This window comes from Podospora pseudoanserina, chromosome 1 (genome assembly GCF_035222485.1).
Source record: "Podospora pseudoanserina strain CBS 124.78 chromosome 1, whole genome shotgun sequence".
Lineage (NCBI taxonomy): Eukaryota > Fungi > Ascomycota > Sordariomycetes > Sordariales > Podosporaceae > Podospora > Podospora pseudoanserina.
Window position 1 is genome coordinate 7,728,322 of NC_085920.1, and position 14,148 is coordinate 7,742,469.

Below are 14,148 nucleotides of genomic sequence, written 5' to 3' on the forward strand. Positions count from 1 at the left end.
GCAAAAGTTGAGCAATAACACAGCTTATGATCAGGTATCAACGCAAATTGTGATACAATCCATCACATACGACCACAGGCAGTTGAAAACACGGGATCCCGTCCGCTCTCCCCTAGTTAAGCAATTGACCGCCGGACCAGTACTCAGGTGGGTGACCACTGGGGAATCCCTGGTGTTGTATGTTTTAGTTTTTTGCTCTTGGGGGCAGAGCCGAGTGGCAACGTGCCATCCGATGTTGATGAATATCGGAAAAAATAATATCGCTTGGTAAAAACTGCAGTGTGCCACCGATTCAAAATTTCAATGTCATGTATTCTTTCGCTCTTCTATGCAAAGCCCATGTACTCACACGACCCAAAGGGATACCCAGGGTCCAAGTTGCTGGCGAAAGCATAGTCGATCATCTGCGCAAACGTGGGATCCCACGAATCGAATATCAAGCTGTCGTTAACCGCCACGAAGTCACCAGCAGGTGCCTCAACTTGATCGGCGCCGGCAATAGCAAACATGCCCGCACTGGGTTGTCCAATGCCTGAGGCTATTGGAGCATGGAAGCTTCCCGTGGCTACGGCACTAGTTTCGAGAGGACCGTAGGACACGTTCATCATCGTCGATGAAGGTGATGCCGCATCTAACGTCAGAGGCGAGATCTGTTGGATTGAGGTATCCGTGGGACCAGACGTGGTTTCAGAACTTGCGCCCTCGTCCGTCTTCTCAATAAGCCACCGAGCACGTGAGTGAAGTTCGATGTTGAATGCTGAACCGTTGTCGTTGGTGGTCTTGGGTTTGGACGGTGCACAAGGTGCTCCAGTTGTTCGTGCACGTTCACGAAACAGAGCCTCTCCTCGTTCAAGGTTGCGCACCACTGCATCGCCTAACTCACTGTTCAAACGGGCATTGACTCAGATGGGCAAAATCGCTTGATGGCAGCGGCCACACTCAAGAAGTCGGCTTTGCCACGAACTCGAAACATGGGAAGTTTGGAGACCTGACGGTATGTTTGCGTTTTCCACCTGTCCTAGGCTCCAACAGAAGCTGACTCAATCTTAGAACGGTCTTGGTCGTCGTTACCGCATGCGTGTTCACGTTGGCTTCGCCCTCATCATCGCAGGATGGCTCGCCTCCGTGTTGGTAGTCTTCATTGGCTGCATTCCCTTCCACAAGTACTGGCAGATTAGCCCCAACCCGGGCAATAGCTGCCAACCCGCCGTGGCTGGCCTTATCGTCTGGTCTTCTTTCGCCGCGAATATCGCATCTGATATCTACCTCATCGTCATTCCCCTCCCGCTTCTCTGGGGTTCCAGGCTTCGCCTTGTCAAAAAAATCGGTTCCACTCTCGTCCTGAGCGCCGGTATCTTCCTCCTTGTCTTCGCCACCCTGAAGAATATCTTCGTCGTAACTGCAAGCAAACCCCCTATTTCCCCTATCCTCCCCAAATCCTGAACCAACGCTCCCATCCACAGGACGACATCAACGGCGCCGAACTCGCCGGCACCCGGGGCACCCGCGAGGCCTTCGTAGCTGTCGTCACCACCAACCTCCCCATGGTCTTCCCCCTCTTCAAGTCCTGGCTCAAGCCCCTCTTCGGCTCCACTTCGCAGCGCACCACCGACAACAAGTACAAGACCCCGGACGGGTTCCGCCCCATCGGCGGCGGCGGTGGCGACTCCAACTCGCACTCGCAGTTCCGCCGCGGCAACGGCAACAGTTCCAACATCCTGACCAGCGTCACCTTCACCGAGAGCGAGCAGCGAATCGTCAACGAAATCAAGATGCAGAACATGAAGACGGAAGTCTCGGGCGGCGGCACAACCCACGTGCACAAGGAGTGCGAAGGGCAGAAGGGCATCGTCGTGCTGACCGAGTTTGATGTCAGTGAGGATGCGAGGAGTGTGCAGCACAGTGAGCCTGGGCCGCCGCCGGCAAAACCGAAGGAGGCCTGGTAAATGATTGAGATAATTGAGCCTTTTGGATTGAGGGAAAAATAATGATGGGATGCCACGTGGTTTAAGTTACAGGCATGCTTTGATGGCCGGGCTGCCAGGAATTCTTCAGTGCAGGATGGGAGCGGTGTTTTTTTTTTTTTTTCTTTTGTCAATTTCCCTTGTGTGTTTTTCTTCTCTTCGTTGACACATATTTTTGTTGTGGTTGCGCTTGAAACACACAGTTTGGTTCATTCTCAGACATGAGCGCGGTTGGTAAGAGTTGGGAGCGGCTTTTCTTTCCACAGTGTTTTATTTTCTGTTTTGGATGGATATACCCCTTATGGTCACGTTGTTGTTGCTGTTGTTGACAGTCGTTGCGGACCGGACAGAGTGTGTCACGATTATCATGTACCCTCGTGGAGAGGATACCACTTTTACCTTGCTTCGATTATCGTCCGATTAGTTAGTCAAATTTGTGTCTTTGTAGTATCTGCCGGTATCCCATCTGCTGTCTTTGAAGTTGGGGCTGAAGGTGATGTTGTCGTTCAGGGGGTTGGTGATTCAGGGGTTGCCAGAGCCTCTTCCAAGGCGCATGGAACTTGTCTAAACAATGCTTCTGCTGTCAGCCACATTTGGGGGGATTTCTGGACGGGTTTTGGGCAGATGAAGTTGTCCCCACACACCAATCTTGGTTGGGCTGACATGCCAAGCTGCTGCGGACCACCATCAAGATTCCTTGGGAGCTCAGGTGATTCGCAGCAATACAGTAGCGCTACCCACTTGTGAGGCGCAGTGACAGGGTACCTGAGTTTTCAGAGCACCGATAATTCGGTTGATAAAAGAGAGCTGCGCCCCTCACGTGTTGGACGCAGTTTCGCGTTTGTCCTACACAGCATCATTGCCTTTGACCTATTGTGCCTTTGGGCACGGTAATTACTACAAAATGTCTGATCGATACCATCCACAGGCTATTTTTCTTTCCTTTCTGGCATTGACCCAAGTCACAACTTGTCAAGACATCAACACACAACCTGTGGCAAAAGTGCTGAAGCTACAATGGACAACCGACCAGACCTCCCCAGGAGATCCGCTTACGCTCGGGACCTTTGGTCCTGATGGGCCGTGGCAAGCCTTGCCTGGAGTAATGAACAGACATGAATCGACTGCTACAATCAATACAACAGCCGTTTCTGCTCTCTGGCCATCGCCATGGACGAACATATCCGAGGTCATGTGGAGAAGCTTTGACGTGGCCCTAGAAGCGCAAACAACCTTCTCAACGGGAAGGTACAATCGACTGACCATATCGTCGTCTTATTTCGAGGAAAGCAGGACGAGCCGTACCGGAGACTGGGTACCGGACTGGGACATGTCCATCCCAGACATTGCGGGCAACTCGGTCAGGTTCTTCCACGTCAAGGCTCCTGTAGCCGCAATTCAGTACGCCAGCATCAGCTTTCCAGCAGTGGAAGGATGGTCCTTTGTGGAGGACGACGTAGAGGGTACACTAGCTCTCGCACCTCCAGACAAACCAGGCTCAGAGAGCATCATTGCTCAGCTCAAGGACTCTGGCGTTGTGGATTGCAACTCGTTCGGATTGCATATGGGGAGTCCGAAGTGGAACCAAAGCGGCAGCTTCACATTGGGAGGATACGATGCTGCTCGTGTGATGGGCGAGGTAGCCACGTTTGACCTTATGGAAGATATTGACGCTTTCGAATTTGCGTCATGGCAACGCTATCTGCCTCGGATCTACTTGATAGACGTCTCGCTTGGGTGGGAAAGAGGTAGCGGACCCTTTCTAAAAGATGAGACATTTCAAGGAAAGACAAAGTCCGTTTTGGCACCGATCCCTACCAGCTTGAACAGCACCGCACGAAGACAAGGAGACCAACGTGACAACCTTAGGGATAATGTCATGGTGGTGCCTGACCCGACATTTCCTTTCCTGTATCTTCCACCTGGCACTTGTGAGAAGGCCGCCAAGCATCTGCCCGTGCACTGGGACGAGGGGCTGAAACTCTGGTTTTGGGATGACGAAACATCCCAGAGTAATGATTACCACTATCGCCGCCTTGTCAACTCATCAGCCTACATGAGCTTCACACTACGATCCAACCGCGGCCGCTACCCCGAACGGGAAGATTTCCCACCCAGTCAAACAATCACCATCAAGGTCCCCTTCCATCTTCTCGATTTCTACATTGAGCCCCCCCTCGTGTGGAGCGGAGTACAACGGCGACGATTTTGGCCGTGCCGGTCAGTCATTCCAACGGAGGGTTACTGGAAACTCGGCCGCGCGTTCCTTCAGGCGGCCTTTCTCGGCGTCAACTACGACAAAAACCTGGTGTACCTGGCTCAAGGAATAGGTCCTGATCCCAATCTCCCAAGCGAGTTGACCGTGATTAGACCAGGTGACGAATATATTTCTGGAAACCCGAATTTCCTCTATAGAAATGCCGAGGATTATTATCAGACCTGGGCAAGTTATGGGAAAGTTCTTGAGGACCGCAGGCCAGATCAGGGGACACCTAGCTCGCCGGGCCCGGAGTCGTCACAGACCTCTTCGCTAGGGCGTGGTGGAACGATTGGGCTTACGGTGGGGGCTACGATCGGTGCCCTCTTGGTGTTTTGGTTAGTGTTTGGCACGACAATTGAGAAACGATGGCGGAAAATAGCGAGGCGAGATGGCGGTGATGCGGGAGCTGGTGTTGAACTTGGGGGATCAGACTCCACAGTGACGACACAGGGGCCTGCTCATGATGTTAGGGATGCTGTATCGCCAGGATTGCCCAGGCCACCGACGTATAAAGAGAGGGATCAGAATGAGTCGCCTCCACCGTATAGGCCTTAAGGTGCTAATGGGAAGGGAATATTTTCATCTTGTATATGTCTTGTGAGTTTATTATGGGATAATTTGACTGTAGATAACGTATATTATAAGCGAGTGACCCATATAAGCGAGTGACCCACCTCCCACCACACCCTGACAAACCATCCTCAATTGCACCACATCAACATAAGGAATTAACTATAATTACATCAGAAACAGCTGAATCAGATGCTTCTGCAGCCTCCTGGCAAGTGCGCGCATTATGGCCAGGCTTACCGCATACACTACAGCACCGAACCTTCGTACGAGCCCCCCCTGCATTACTACTATCCGGCTGCGTTTCTTGCATTCCCTCCCCATCCACGGCCTTCTGATCCAGTAGATCCTGTGCCTCTTGTACAGTAAGTGACCCTCCAAGCCTCACACGTGTTTTTTTAGCTCTCCGGCGCTTACTTAGTGCCTCATTGGCCTTACGGAGCGAAGAGACCTCTGCACGAAAGAGAGCCACCTAGTATATTATAGCCGTTATACCCTTAGTAAGCTGGTCTACCGTAGCTAGCATTAAAGTTAGGGAGCTATTTTGATAGTTAGTAATGCGAGTCTTAATAAGCGTTAATTATAAATTAGCTTCTCGAAGGTTATATAGTATTTGGGAGACCTAAGGTTATATAATGCCGGGCCGTAAGTTTGGAGATATTAGCGTATAAAGCTTTATATCTAGCTTAGAAAGTACCCTCTCTGGATCGTACGGTATAAGGCTAGTACCCGTAAAGCTACCCTGTATATTCTTCTTTATTATAGAGGCGAAGAAGGCTTTGCGGAAGGTATAGAGGAACTCGAGCTTACTTATATGGTTAATATATATGCGTATTAAATCCTTGATCTAGCGACCGTACGCCTGTTTTAGCGGCCCAAAGTAGCCAATATCGAGTGGCTGGAGGAGGTGGGAGGAGTATGGAGGTATATAGAGTGTAATAATATTATTCTGCTAGTAATAGCGCTCGAATTCGGTCGAGTGGTGGCTTTCGTGGCTATCGAGGATTAGTAACCGGTATTTACTCTTTGTACGGGACGCTATATAATAGTCGAAGTGCTTAATTTAATCTAGGCCTACCGGATTAGTAGTCCAGTTATTATCGGTAATTACAATGCGCTAGGTAAACGGTAGATTATATTCGGTATATTAGTTAGCGAGGTAGTATTGCGCGGCTAAAATAATAAAGGGAAGGATAGCCCGGCCGAGGGTATTAACTCCCTGGATTACCGTTACCTATTCGCGGTTACTAGGCTAAGCTAGTTTTACCTTATTAAGGCCGTCCGAGGTTATAACTACTATACCCGCGAAAATAATGCTTATTATAAACCTAATCTCGTCGAAATTATAAATATCGTTATCTATAATACCGTACTTAGCCTTAGTGTTCCGTACGAGCGTAAACCACTCGGTAATAACCTTTAGATCCTCGCACTTAGCCCTCTGGTAATCGTATCTACGCGTAAAACGCGTACGGAGCTATAACTAGCGTTTAACGAAGTTATATGCCTAGAGCTTACTAACAGGGTACGCGTCGCGTACGCGTAATAGTTGGTTAGCCATATCTTCCACACCACGTAATCTTAGTAGAAAAGCTCGCGTATATAGCTTAATAACGTATTGAACAATAGCATCCTCTTTAGATTAAGTGAGCTTTTTCGATTTGGGCGTAGTATCGCGTCGTGCAGGCCGGCCAGCGCGCCGACGCCCTAGAGTCTTACGATCGACTCCATAGATCTTAGTTGCGGCTCGTTCGCTTAGATTCTTGTCGTTTTAAAGCGCTTGGAGGGCTAAGATTATGTGGGCTTCATTTGAATTAGAAGGCATCTTGGATGGTTGAGGAAATTGTTGTTGAGTGCGAAGGTGTCATGTCACGAAGGAAGTGGGTCACTCGCTTATATGGGTCACTCGCTTATAATATACGTTATCTCGTTATCACTCCTTTACCCATCGCACGCGTTCAGGTTGTGATCTAGCCGACTACATCCCCTGAACTTTATGTTGCATGTTTTGTTATCATTTATCGGCTACAACCTAGGTACTTACCTTCCCACCTCAATCCGACGATATTGTTACACTTCATGGAAGATATACAATAGCTGAACATGGTGTGAGGCTTGGAGCACACAGAACAAGGACCGACATACCGCAGTTGACGCATGGTCTTTTTGCTAGTAAGTTATTCCCAGTATTGGGTAGCGATGCCAAGCGGTTGCGGATCAAAACCACTGCTTGCGAGGACAAGTCATTGGCAGCGATACGTGAGCTCGGCGTTGGTGAGGCGCAGTCATGAGATGCGGGTTCTAAGCGTTGAAGCAATCGTCAAGAGAGTTGTGCCGCCCCTCTCACGTGTCAGACGCGTCTGTCCTACACATCACCTTTTCCTCCAAATTGTGTCTTAGGGCAATGCATTACAAGACGTTTTACCACAGCCCAGAGGTAATTCCAGTAGCCCTGCTTGTTTTGGCTCAGTCAGTACATTGTCAACAAACGACCGACAGCAATGGTAAGGCGACAAAACTTCATTGGACGGGCCAACGGAACTTTTCTGACGCCCCAAGATACCTTGAACACACCAAGGGCCCATGGGCAGCGCTCTCGGTTCTTTCAGGAACGCATGATTTGTCCGGCCTCACAAAGGAACAGAGCGTCGTGCCCATTTGGCCGTCTCCATGGACCAACATTTCCGAGATCTGGTGTTCAAATCTGCTTTTCAAAGAGGAGCTCTCAGATGCCTACAGGGTCAATAGGTCTTTGATCTTAAAACCATCTTCCTTCAATTGTCCGTATCAAGGTGGCGCCAAACTGCCGAACTGGACCATGTCCATTCCGAGTGTTGCCATTGGGCCGAACTATGCCGAACTTTTCCACGCCCAGGTCCCGATCATTGCCCTGAATGAGTCAACCCTGTACCTGGAACCTGAGATCACCATCCGCTTCACACTCGGTGATATACTAGCTCTTGGACCGTCCAGCGAGCCAGGTATCCGAAGCATTGTTCAGCAACTGAAGGATGCTGGTCGACTTCTCAGCAGTTCTTTTGGGCTCTACATGGGGAGGCCTGACTGGAAGCTTCCCAGCAAAATGGTTCTCGGGGGCTACGAAAAGTCCTTGATCAACGAGGGGTTTATCATGTTTGATGTGATGGACAAGCCCGAGAGCGTTGGAGAAGACTATCTTTTCCGAATTTCCTTGAAGGACGTCAGGCTGGGTTGTTACGACTGGAAAGGTCATGTCTTTGACTGGGCCACTACGGAGAGTCCGAACACAAGTGCTGAAGCGTATATTTGAAGGGTCGTCCCGAATGGACCCATCCGCGGAACTGAGCGAGGCAGGCAACTTAGTCTTCTTATGGAGCGGTTTGAGTGGTACAGTCGTAGGGCTATTAGTTGTATTCAGAACATCTGAATTTGACTGAACGTTTGTGAAGGTTTGTTGGCACCAGTAGAACCTGGATTGGTAGAGGTGAATGCGCCCTGCATCTGGCTTCCAAAGTCCTTCGCTTTGCGCAACAGAAAATGAAGCACTCATCCCACCGATGGGATGAAAATGACGAGACATACCAGAGGAAAGAAAAGTAAGTCCATCTACAGCTTCCTATGTCCTACCATAAGGTAAATCCCACTTGAAATCCACAGGTCGCGGATCTATTCTGGAATTGGCATTCGGAAAGTCTATCCAGCTGTGGTCTTGTCAGTTAATTAAATTGAAGCGAAAAAATCTACTACACTTACCATGTACCATTTCGCTTGTCCTCGCTCATATTGCATGACGGCGTCAAGGTACCAGTTAGGTTTGCAAAGGTTGTGCACAGCCCCATAGTTGTGACCACCGGCCAGAAGCATCGTGACGCGTTGGGTGGGCAATGGAATGTTGGGGGCGAGACCTGCCCAAACATGCTGTTAAGGTACGCAACCCTGGACAAGGCATGGTTTAGATTGAAATCTTTAGACATTTTGTCCTGAATTTTTCCTTCACTAGACGCCCATAGGTTAGCATCTTGAATTTAGGCAATTAGAAAAAACATCGGTTGACAGAATTACTTACATGAACTTGCCCACTTCGGACGCTCCTCTGAGACATAAGCATTGGCGACCCCTAGTTGGGCAGCCTTACCGCCAGCGCGACGTTTGTTAGGGCCCCGGCTGAGAATATGCTCACTTGTCCTGGATTCTCCCTCACGGCCCTGACCATAAACTTCCGCTACTGAGCCCTCTACGAAACTCACATTAGGGTAGCCATAATAACCTTTGGTGGTAAAAGCTTCCTTCGCCACCCTTCTTGGGTCACGAGAGGTGGGATCATTTCCCAATTTCTCATTTGTCGTGTTTTCTTTTGCAAACACCCCTTTCCACGGTAACTCACCATAGAGAAGCTCATAATTCTGGAAGGTATACGCTATTTGCAAAAGGGGGTAGTCAGACCCCTTGTAGACGGGAATGCAAGAAGACAAGGAGGCAATCTCGAGAGAGGCAAGAGCGTGGAGGCCGGTTTGGAGAGCCCAGGAGTTGGCTGTGTCGGAGGCTAGACCGAGGACGGTGTAGTTGTAGTATAGGGGAAGGAGCAAAGCGATGAAGGCAGTGGGATTCCAATCGTTGTCGAGGATTATCTTTTTTTGGCTGGTGGTTGAGCCAGTGGGCAATAATGGCAAGCCTACAACGAGGAACAAGAACTGATAGCGGGGCTGCAGCATCGTGACTGAAGACGAGATGAGTATGTGGTACCTTCGTCAAGTCAGGATAATTAAGATAAATACATCTTTTGGTGCAAAGAATATGTTGAGGGAAAGAAGTCAGGTGGTGAGATATTTCTTGTCGTGAGACGATAAGCACGAGTGCGATGCTGATCTGCATACAAGAGCGTGATAAGCATTCCTTCGGGGAATAATAAGGTAATCAAGAGAAGAACGACGAGAGTGTGATGACGAGTAGGCTTGAAAGAAGAAATGCTTATCTGGGCTGAGCTGCAGATGGCTGAGTCAGTTTTCCTGCTGCTTGTGATTCTCTTGCATATGCATGGGGACCGGGCCTAAGTGATCACCTTCGATAGCACACCATGATGGTCAGCGACGCTAAACACAGAATGCAATGCTATTAGTCTATCCAAATGTCTATGCTACTACTCCTCAAGAACTGGTCCTATGTTAAAAGGCCGGTCTTTTCTGAAGATGTAAATCTCGCCAATCAGGACAGCACAGCCCACGCTTATCACGATCGCAATGATAGAAAGACTTACCCGCGCAAAGTTAAGCCGCCTGACGTGAATATGCTTCTTGGCCAGGATATTACGCTAGAGTAACCCGGCGATATAGGCGCTGATAGTTATGCGGAAAGCCCCGTAAATTCACGCCAAGGGCTATGCTGTAGATCGTGGCGTAGTATGTTCGCTCGCTGAGGGGAATCCCCGCCCTGTTTGCTGCCGACTTCCTCTTCTGATTCACCGATGTGCTTAAAGGAGCCAAGTCCTAGATTTCAACCATGAGGCTCTGTCATCACCACCTGCATAACAACCACATACATTTCCCCGGATGGCGCCATCACCCCCCTCTTCTTTTTATTCCACCTTTTGCTGCCATTCCAGCCACTCTAAATCTGCCTTGATGCTTTGCTTCTCTTAGAGGAGCTTATTTTCGGGCACTGCAAGGACATGCCCGCGCTTCCGCCGCTTTCACACGCCTATGATCTTATTGCCCGCAATACCACCGCCGTCGTTGTGCTACCAGCACTTGCAGCTGCAGTAACCACCCCTGCTTATGACTGAAGCTTTTAAACACCATGATCCAAGCTCGTAGAATCCACAGTCTAAGCTTTGACTATATCTTTCAAGCCAAAGTCAAATATCATCAGAAAGGTCGTCTCTCTCGGTAATCTTACCTCGGCATCAAAACAGCGGCTAAAGTTTTCCCCACCAAAGTCAACTTCCTTCCAAGACAATGAGGGGTAAACCACTGTCATCACAGCTCATACAAATACAAGGGCCCTGATACAGGGTTTAGAGCTGCTAGTGGTCGCTAGTGTGATCCATTGAGCAGAGTCACTTGGCGTACCTGGGCTGCGAGGCAGTCAGCGAGAGTTTCTCCTTTTCTCGCTCTATGTGGCTACCAAGACACCTCAGTTCCTATAAGCAGCCAAAGAAGTCGTATGACAAATCTTCCCAGTCTACTTGTCCGAGGTGTCGAATAATGACAAAAGTCTCTACAAAGTTCACTCTGTTTTCTGAATCCAGAGATCTAATTCAACCTTTGCCAAGAATGATCCACAATACCTGTTTCCGTGAATTGGCTTGTCCTTGGGACTAGACTTATATTCAAGGGCTAGTTGTACAAGTCGCTCCATCCATGTCACTCCTTTCATTGGACTCCTCGGATTCAAAATCTTGGGTTCATGCTCGCCAAATCACAGTCACATCGCTCCAAGAGACTGGGCCGGAAACAATTCGATCAGCTAAACCGCTTTCACATTTAAGTTACCCTGTGAGCATTTCTAGCATGGGTTGAGCTATCAAGAAAAAAAATTGGCATGGTTGCCCATCGAAATCTGGAGTCTAACCCCTCAGACTTCTTTGGTCTGCTCCCTTGCTCTAGTGTTCAACAGTTACATCGTTTTGAAGAAATGAGGCCAAGCTCACCAGAAATGCCAGCATGTTCGTCACCAAGCCTGGGTGATCCTGGCAGGCAGGTACACACAATCCTGAGATCTACCTTCTGGAAGGGAACACCTATGTCTATAAAGTCTCAAAGACATCCCTCTCTCCAAACAACATGAAGCCTCATCCCCATCACTCCCACCACACTCACCCACCCCCTTCACCATGCGCCTCTCCACCCTCCTCCTCGCTTCCCTAACCAGCCTAGCCACCGCAAACTTCGACCTCTACCTAGGCCACCAAGTCTTCGGCGTCGATGGCGGCGCCCACTTCTTCCACGGCTGGTACATCTTCGACAACGACCCCAGCATCAACGACGTTCGTTCTTTCTCCCCTTTTCATATCCCACCTCTTTTCACAACTAACCACCCCCTCCTTTTAGGTCTTCGCCTACGGCCCCTACCTCTCCCAAGACGACGTCTCTGGCCGCACGACCGGCGTGCGATGTGTCGGCAGCGGCTGCTACGGCGGTGCCGCCACTGACATCAACGTCCTCGAGATGCATTTCAGCAACAATCCCCTTTACCACTGGAGTAAGTCCCCTTTCCCCTCCTCTTTTTCCCCTTTCACTTCATCCAGAAACCCCTGGCTGACAATATCCCCCCCAAAGCCATCTACAAAGACAGAGGCCACCCCTACAAAATGTACGGCCTCGACGGCAGAACCTACGGGGAGTGCATCCTCTTTCCCGGTGTCAACTTCCACCATTCGAGGTTCGTCGAGACCCGGAGCGGCGTCCGCAAGTTTCGCTGTTTGACGCAGTTTACTGCTGCGCAGATCAGGGCTGCAGATAGGTAGGTAGGGAAATTTCTACCTCTCTACTAAGAGAGGGAGTGATGCTCTGGTGAATCCAAGCTTGGGAATACTACGGGTAGATAGTCATTGTTCCTAGAAATCAAATCAATGGCAGAGGCAAACATAGACTCCAACCTTAAAAGCTCTCACCACACTGTACCTTGGAGTCCCGCACGCTACACTTTACATTATTTCGATTACTACAGCTCAATCTAGCTCGATACCCGCATTTCACTCAATATCCAGGCCATCCAAGCTTCATATATATATTACACAAATATTTATATCTCATAACCAAAAGTCATTACAGCATAACCAAAAACTGCCTCCCACATTAATATGCAGCCCAAAGGAAGCTAGAACAAAGAAATCCGCAACCAATCACATATTCCAAAAAAGATCGCCTTCCAAACAAACGCCCATTATCCATAACTCTTCTTCAACTCGCTTCGCTTCGCTTGCTTGGTTCAAATGGTCGCTCAAGTCATCGTTGTCGTCGTAGCGCCAGGTATCCCGAGGAGGCTCAACAAGCGCCACCTCCCGTGGGCGAGCGTCGACGATTACTGTGGGCGGACCCTGGATGTGAGAGAGGTGTCATATGACGTGGTTGTGCCATATGAAGTGGTGTCGTACGAGGTGGTCGTGTAGGACCGTGCCGGGGACTGCTCGCGAATCGTGGTTGTCTTGACCACCTCGACAGGAGGGGCTGGTGCGGGCGCGGGCTGGGCGTTGATGATGATAGGACCGTTACCGGCTGGGGCCGGTGGGTGTTGATGGTGGTAGTGCACGGCAGGGGGAGGAGCCGTGGTATGGTACTCGACAATCTCTATTCGACGTTCCTCAATGATATCACCAGCGCTGGATCGCGGGGCTATAATCTCTAACTCGCCTGGGAATATTACTTTTTCGTCCGGGTAGGGGAGTAATGGGGCGGGCGTAGTCTTCTTGTAATTATCGCTCAGCTTCAGCAAGTCGTCAATACTTTATATTAAGCAGGGCGGCACCTAGATACTATGGTAAGCAGACGGATTTAGACTCTATATTTTGGGTATGTTAACGTACGGTCCTGTACCCAGACCGCAACCAAGACTTTTTTCTTCCAGTAGTTAAAGCTTTGGTGAGAAATTCTGCCATCTCGCAAAGCCCTGCGAAGCCTGTTGTTGATTTCATTGGCATGATCCTTCAGCACACGCTGCTCGTATTTCTTCTTAATCATACGAGATAGCTCCCATGATGATTTAACTGCAGTCACCAAGCCCGCAAGAGTGGCAGCAGATGCCAAGGAACTAGGAAGATATGACGCCATATGCGAAAAAGTAAGGTGTTAGCTATGTAAAATGGAACTGTGGGTAAGTTGGGGAGTTAGTTAAGACCAGTAGCTGTTTTATATAAGGATTCGCCTGGACTTTTATTCACAAATGGTTCGAACTGAAATTGTTAATTTGGACATTTCTGAAATCCAATATTAAGCTGACAGGGCCAGGGTGGCCTCGCTCGGTACCGAAACCCAGTCCCTCAACACACCCCACCCAAATCGGCAACGGATTTCCCTCGACCAGGAAGAACAGAGGAGAGGCAGAGATCGTCCAACAAAAATTTGAAACACCTTGATGGATGTGGATTGTTTATGTGAGGGCCATCTATCATCCATATTCCCGGTGGTTAGCGGGGTCATTCAGGGATAAGTATCATTCAACAACGCCATGTCAGCTTTGACAAAGCAACGGAGTAAACAACCCCATAGTTTCTCAAATCGCCCGTGCCAAGAAGGGGGTGGATGACACGTCGGGAGTGGGCGCGGGCAGCAAACTCGCACGACAATGGAAACTGCCAATAGGCGAAAAAGCGTGATGAGTGCCTGTGATAATAGGGTTGTAGTTAATGGGGGTAAGGAGAAAAGCCATAAGTGGTTGGTG

The 14,148-nt window shown here is 49.5% G+C and overlaps 5 protein-coding genes across 5 annotated transcripts; 4 read left to right on the forward strand and 1 right to left on the reverse strand.

Moving 5' to 3' along the window:
- Window positions 1–507: 507 nt before the first annotated feature.
- Window positions 508–1,946, forward strand: QC764_0025290 (uncharacterized protein; the record flags this gene model as incomplete). Its single annotated transcript, XM_062940105.1, has 6 exons — window positions 508–590; window positions 642–733; window positions 812–854; window positions 907–994; window positions 1,051–1,395; window positions 1,464–1,946. 6 exons carry the CDS (start codon window positions 508–510, stop codon window positions 1,944–1,946), a joined length of 1,134 nt encoding a protein of 377 aa, XP_062806506.1.
- A 922-nt stretch (window positions 1,947–2,868) lies between these two features.
- QC764_311595 (uncharacterized protein) lies at window positions 2,869–4,779 on the forward strand (the record flags this gene model as incomplete). The annotated part of the gene is made up of 1 exon (XM_062946267.1): window positions 2,869–4,779. One exon carries the CDS (start codon window positions 2,869–2,871, stop codon window positions 4,777–4,779), a length of 1,911 nt encoding a protein of 636 aa, XP_062806507.1.
- A 2,419-nt stretch (window positions 4,780–7,198) lies between these two features.
- Window positions 7,199–8,083, forward strand: QC764_311597 (uncharacterized protein; the record flags this gene model as incomplete). The annotated part of the gene is made up of 1 exon (XM_062946268.1): window positions 7,199–8,083. The coding sequence occupies one exon, from the start codon at window positions 7,199–7,201 to the stop codon at window positions 8,081–8,083; it is 885 nt and encodes a 294-aa protein (XP_062806508.1).
- Window positions 8,084–8,831: 748 nt separating this feature from the next.
- On the reverse strand, window positions 8,832–9,485 carry QC764_0025320 (uncharacterized protein; the record flags this gene model as incomplete). Its single annotated transcript, XM_062940106.1, has 1 exon — window positions 8,832–9,485. One exon carries the CDS (start codon window positions 9,483–9,485, stop codon window positions 8,832–8,834), a length of 654 nt encoding a protein of 217 aa, XP_062806509.1.
- Window positions 9,486–11,602: 2,117 nt separating this feature from the next.
- On the forward strand, window positions 11,603–12,235 carry QC764_0025330 (uncharacterized protein; the record flags this gene model as incomplete). Its single annotated transcript, XM_062940107.1, has 3 exons — window positions 11,603–11,755; window positions 11,820–11,970; window positions 12,048–12,235. 3 exons carry the CDS (start codon window positions 11,603–11,605, stop codon window positions 12,233–12,235), a joined length of 492 nt encoding a protein of 163 aa, XP_062806510.1.
- Between the last annotated feature and the right edge of the window lie 1,913 nt (window positions 12,236–14,148).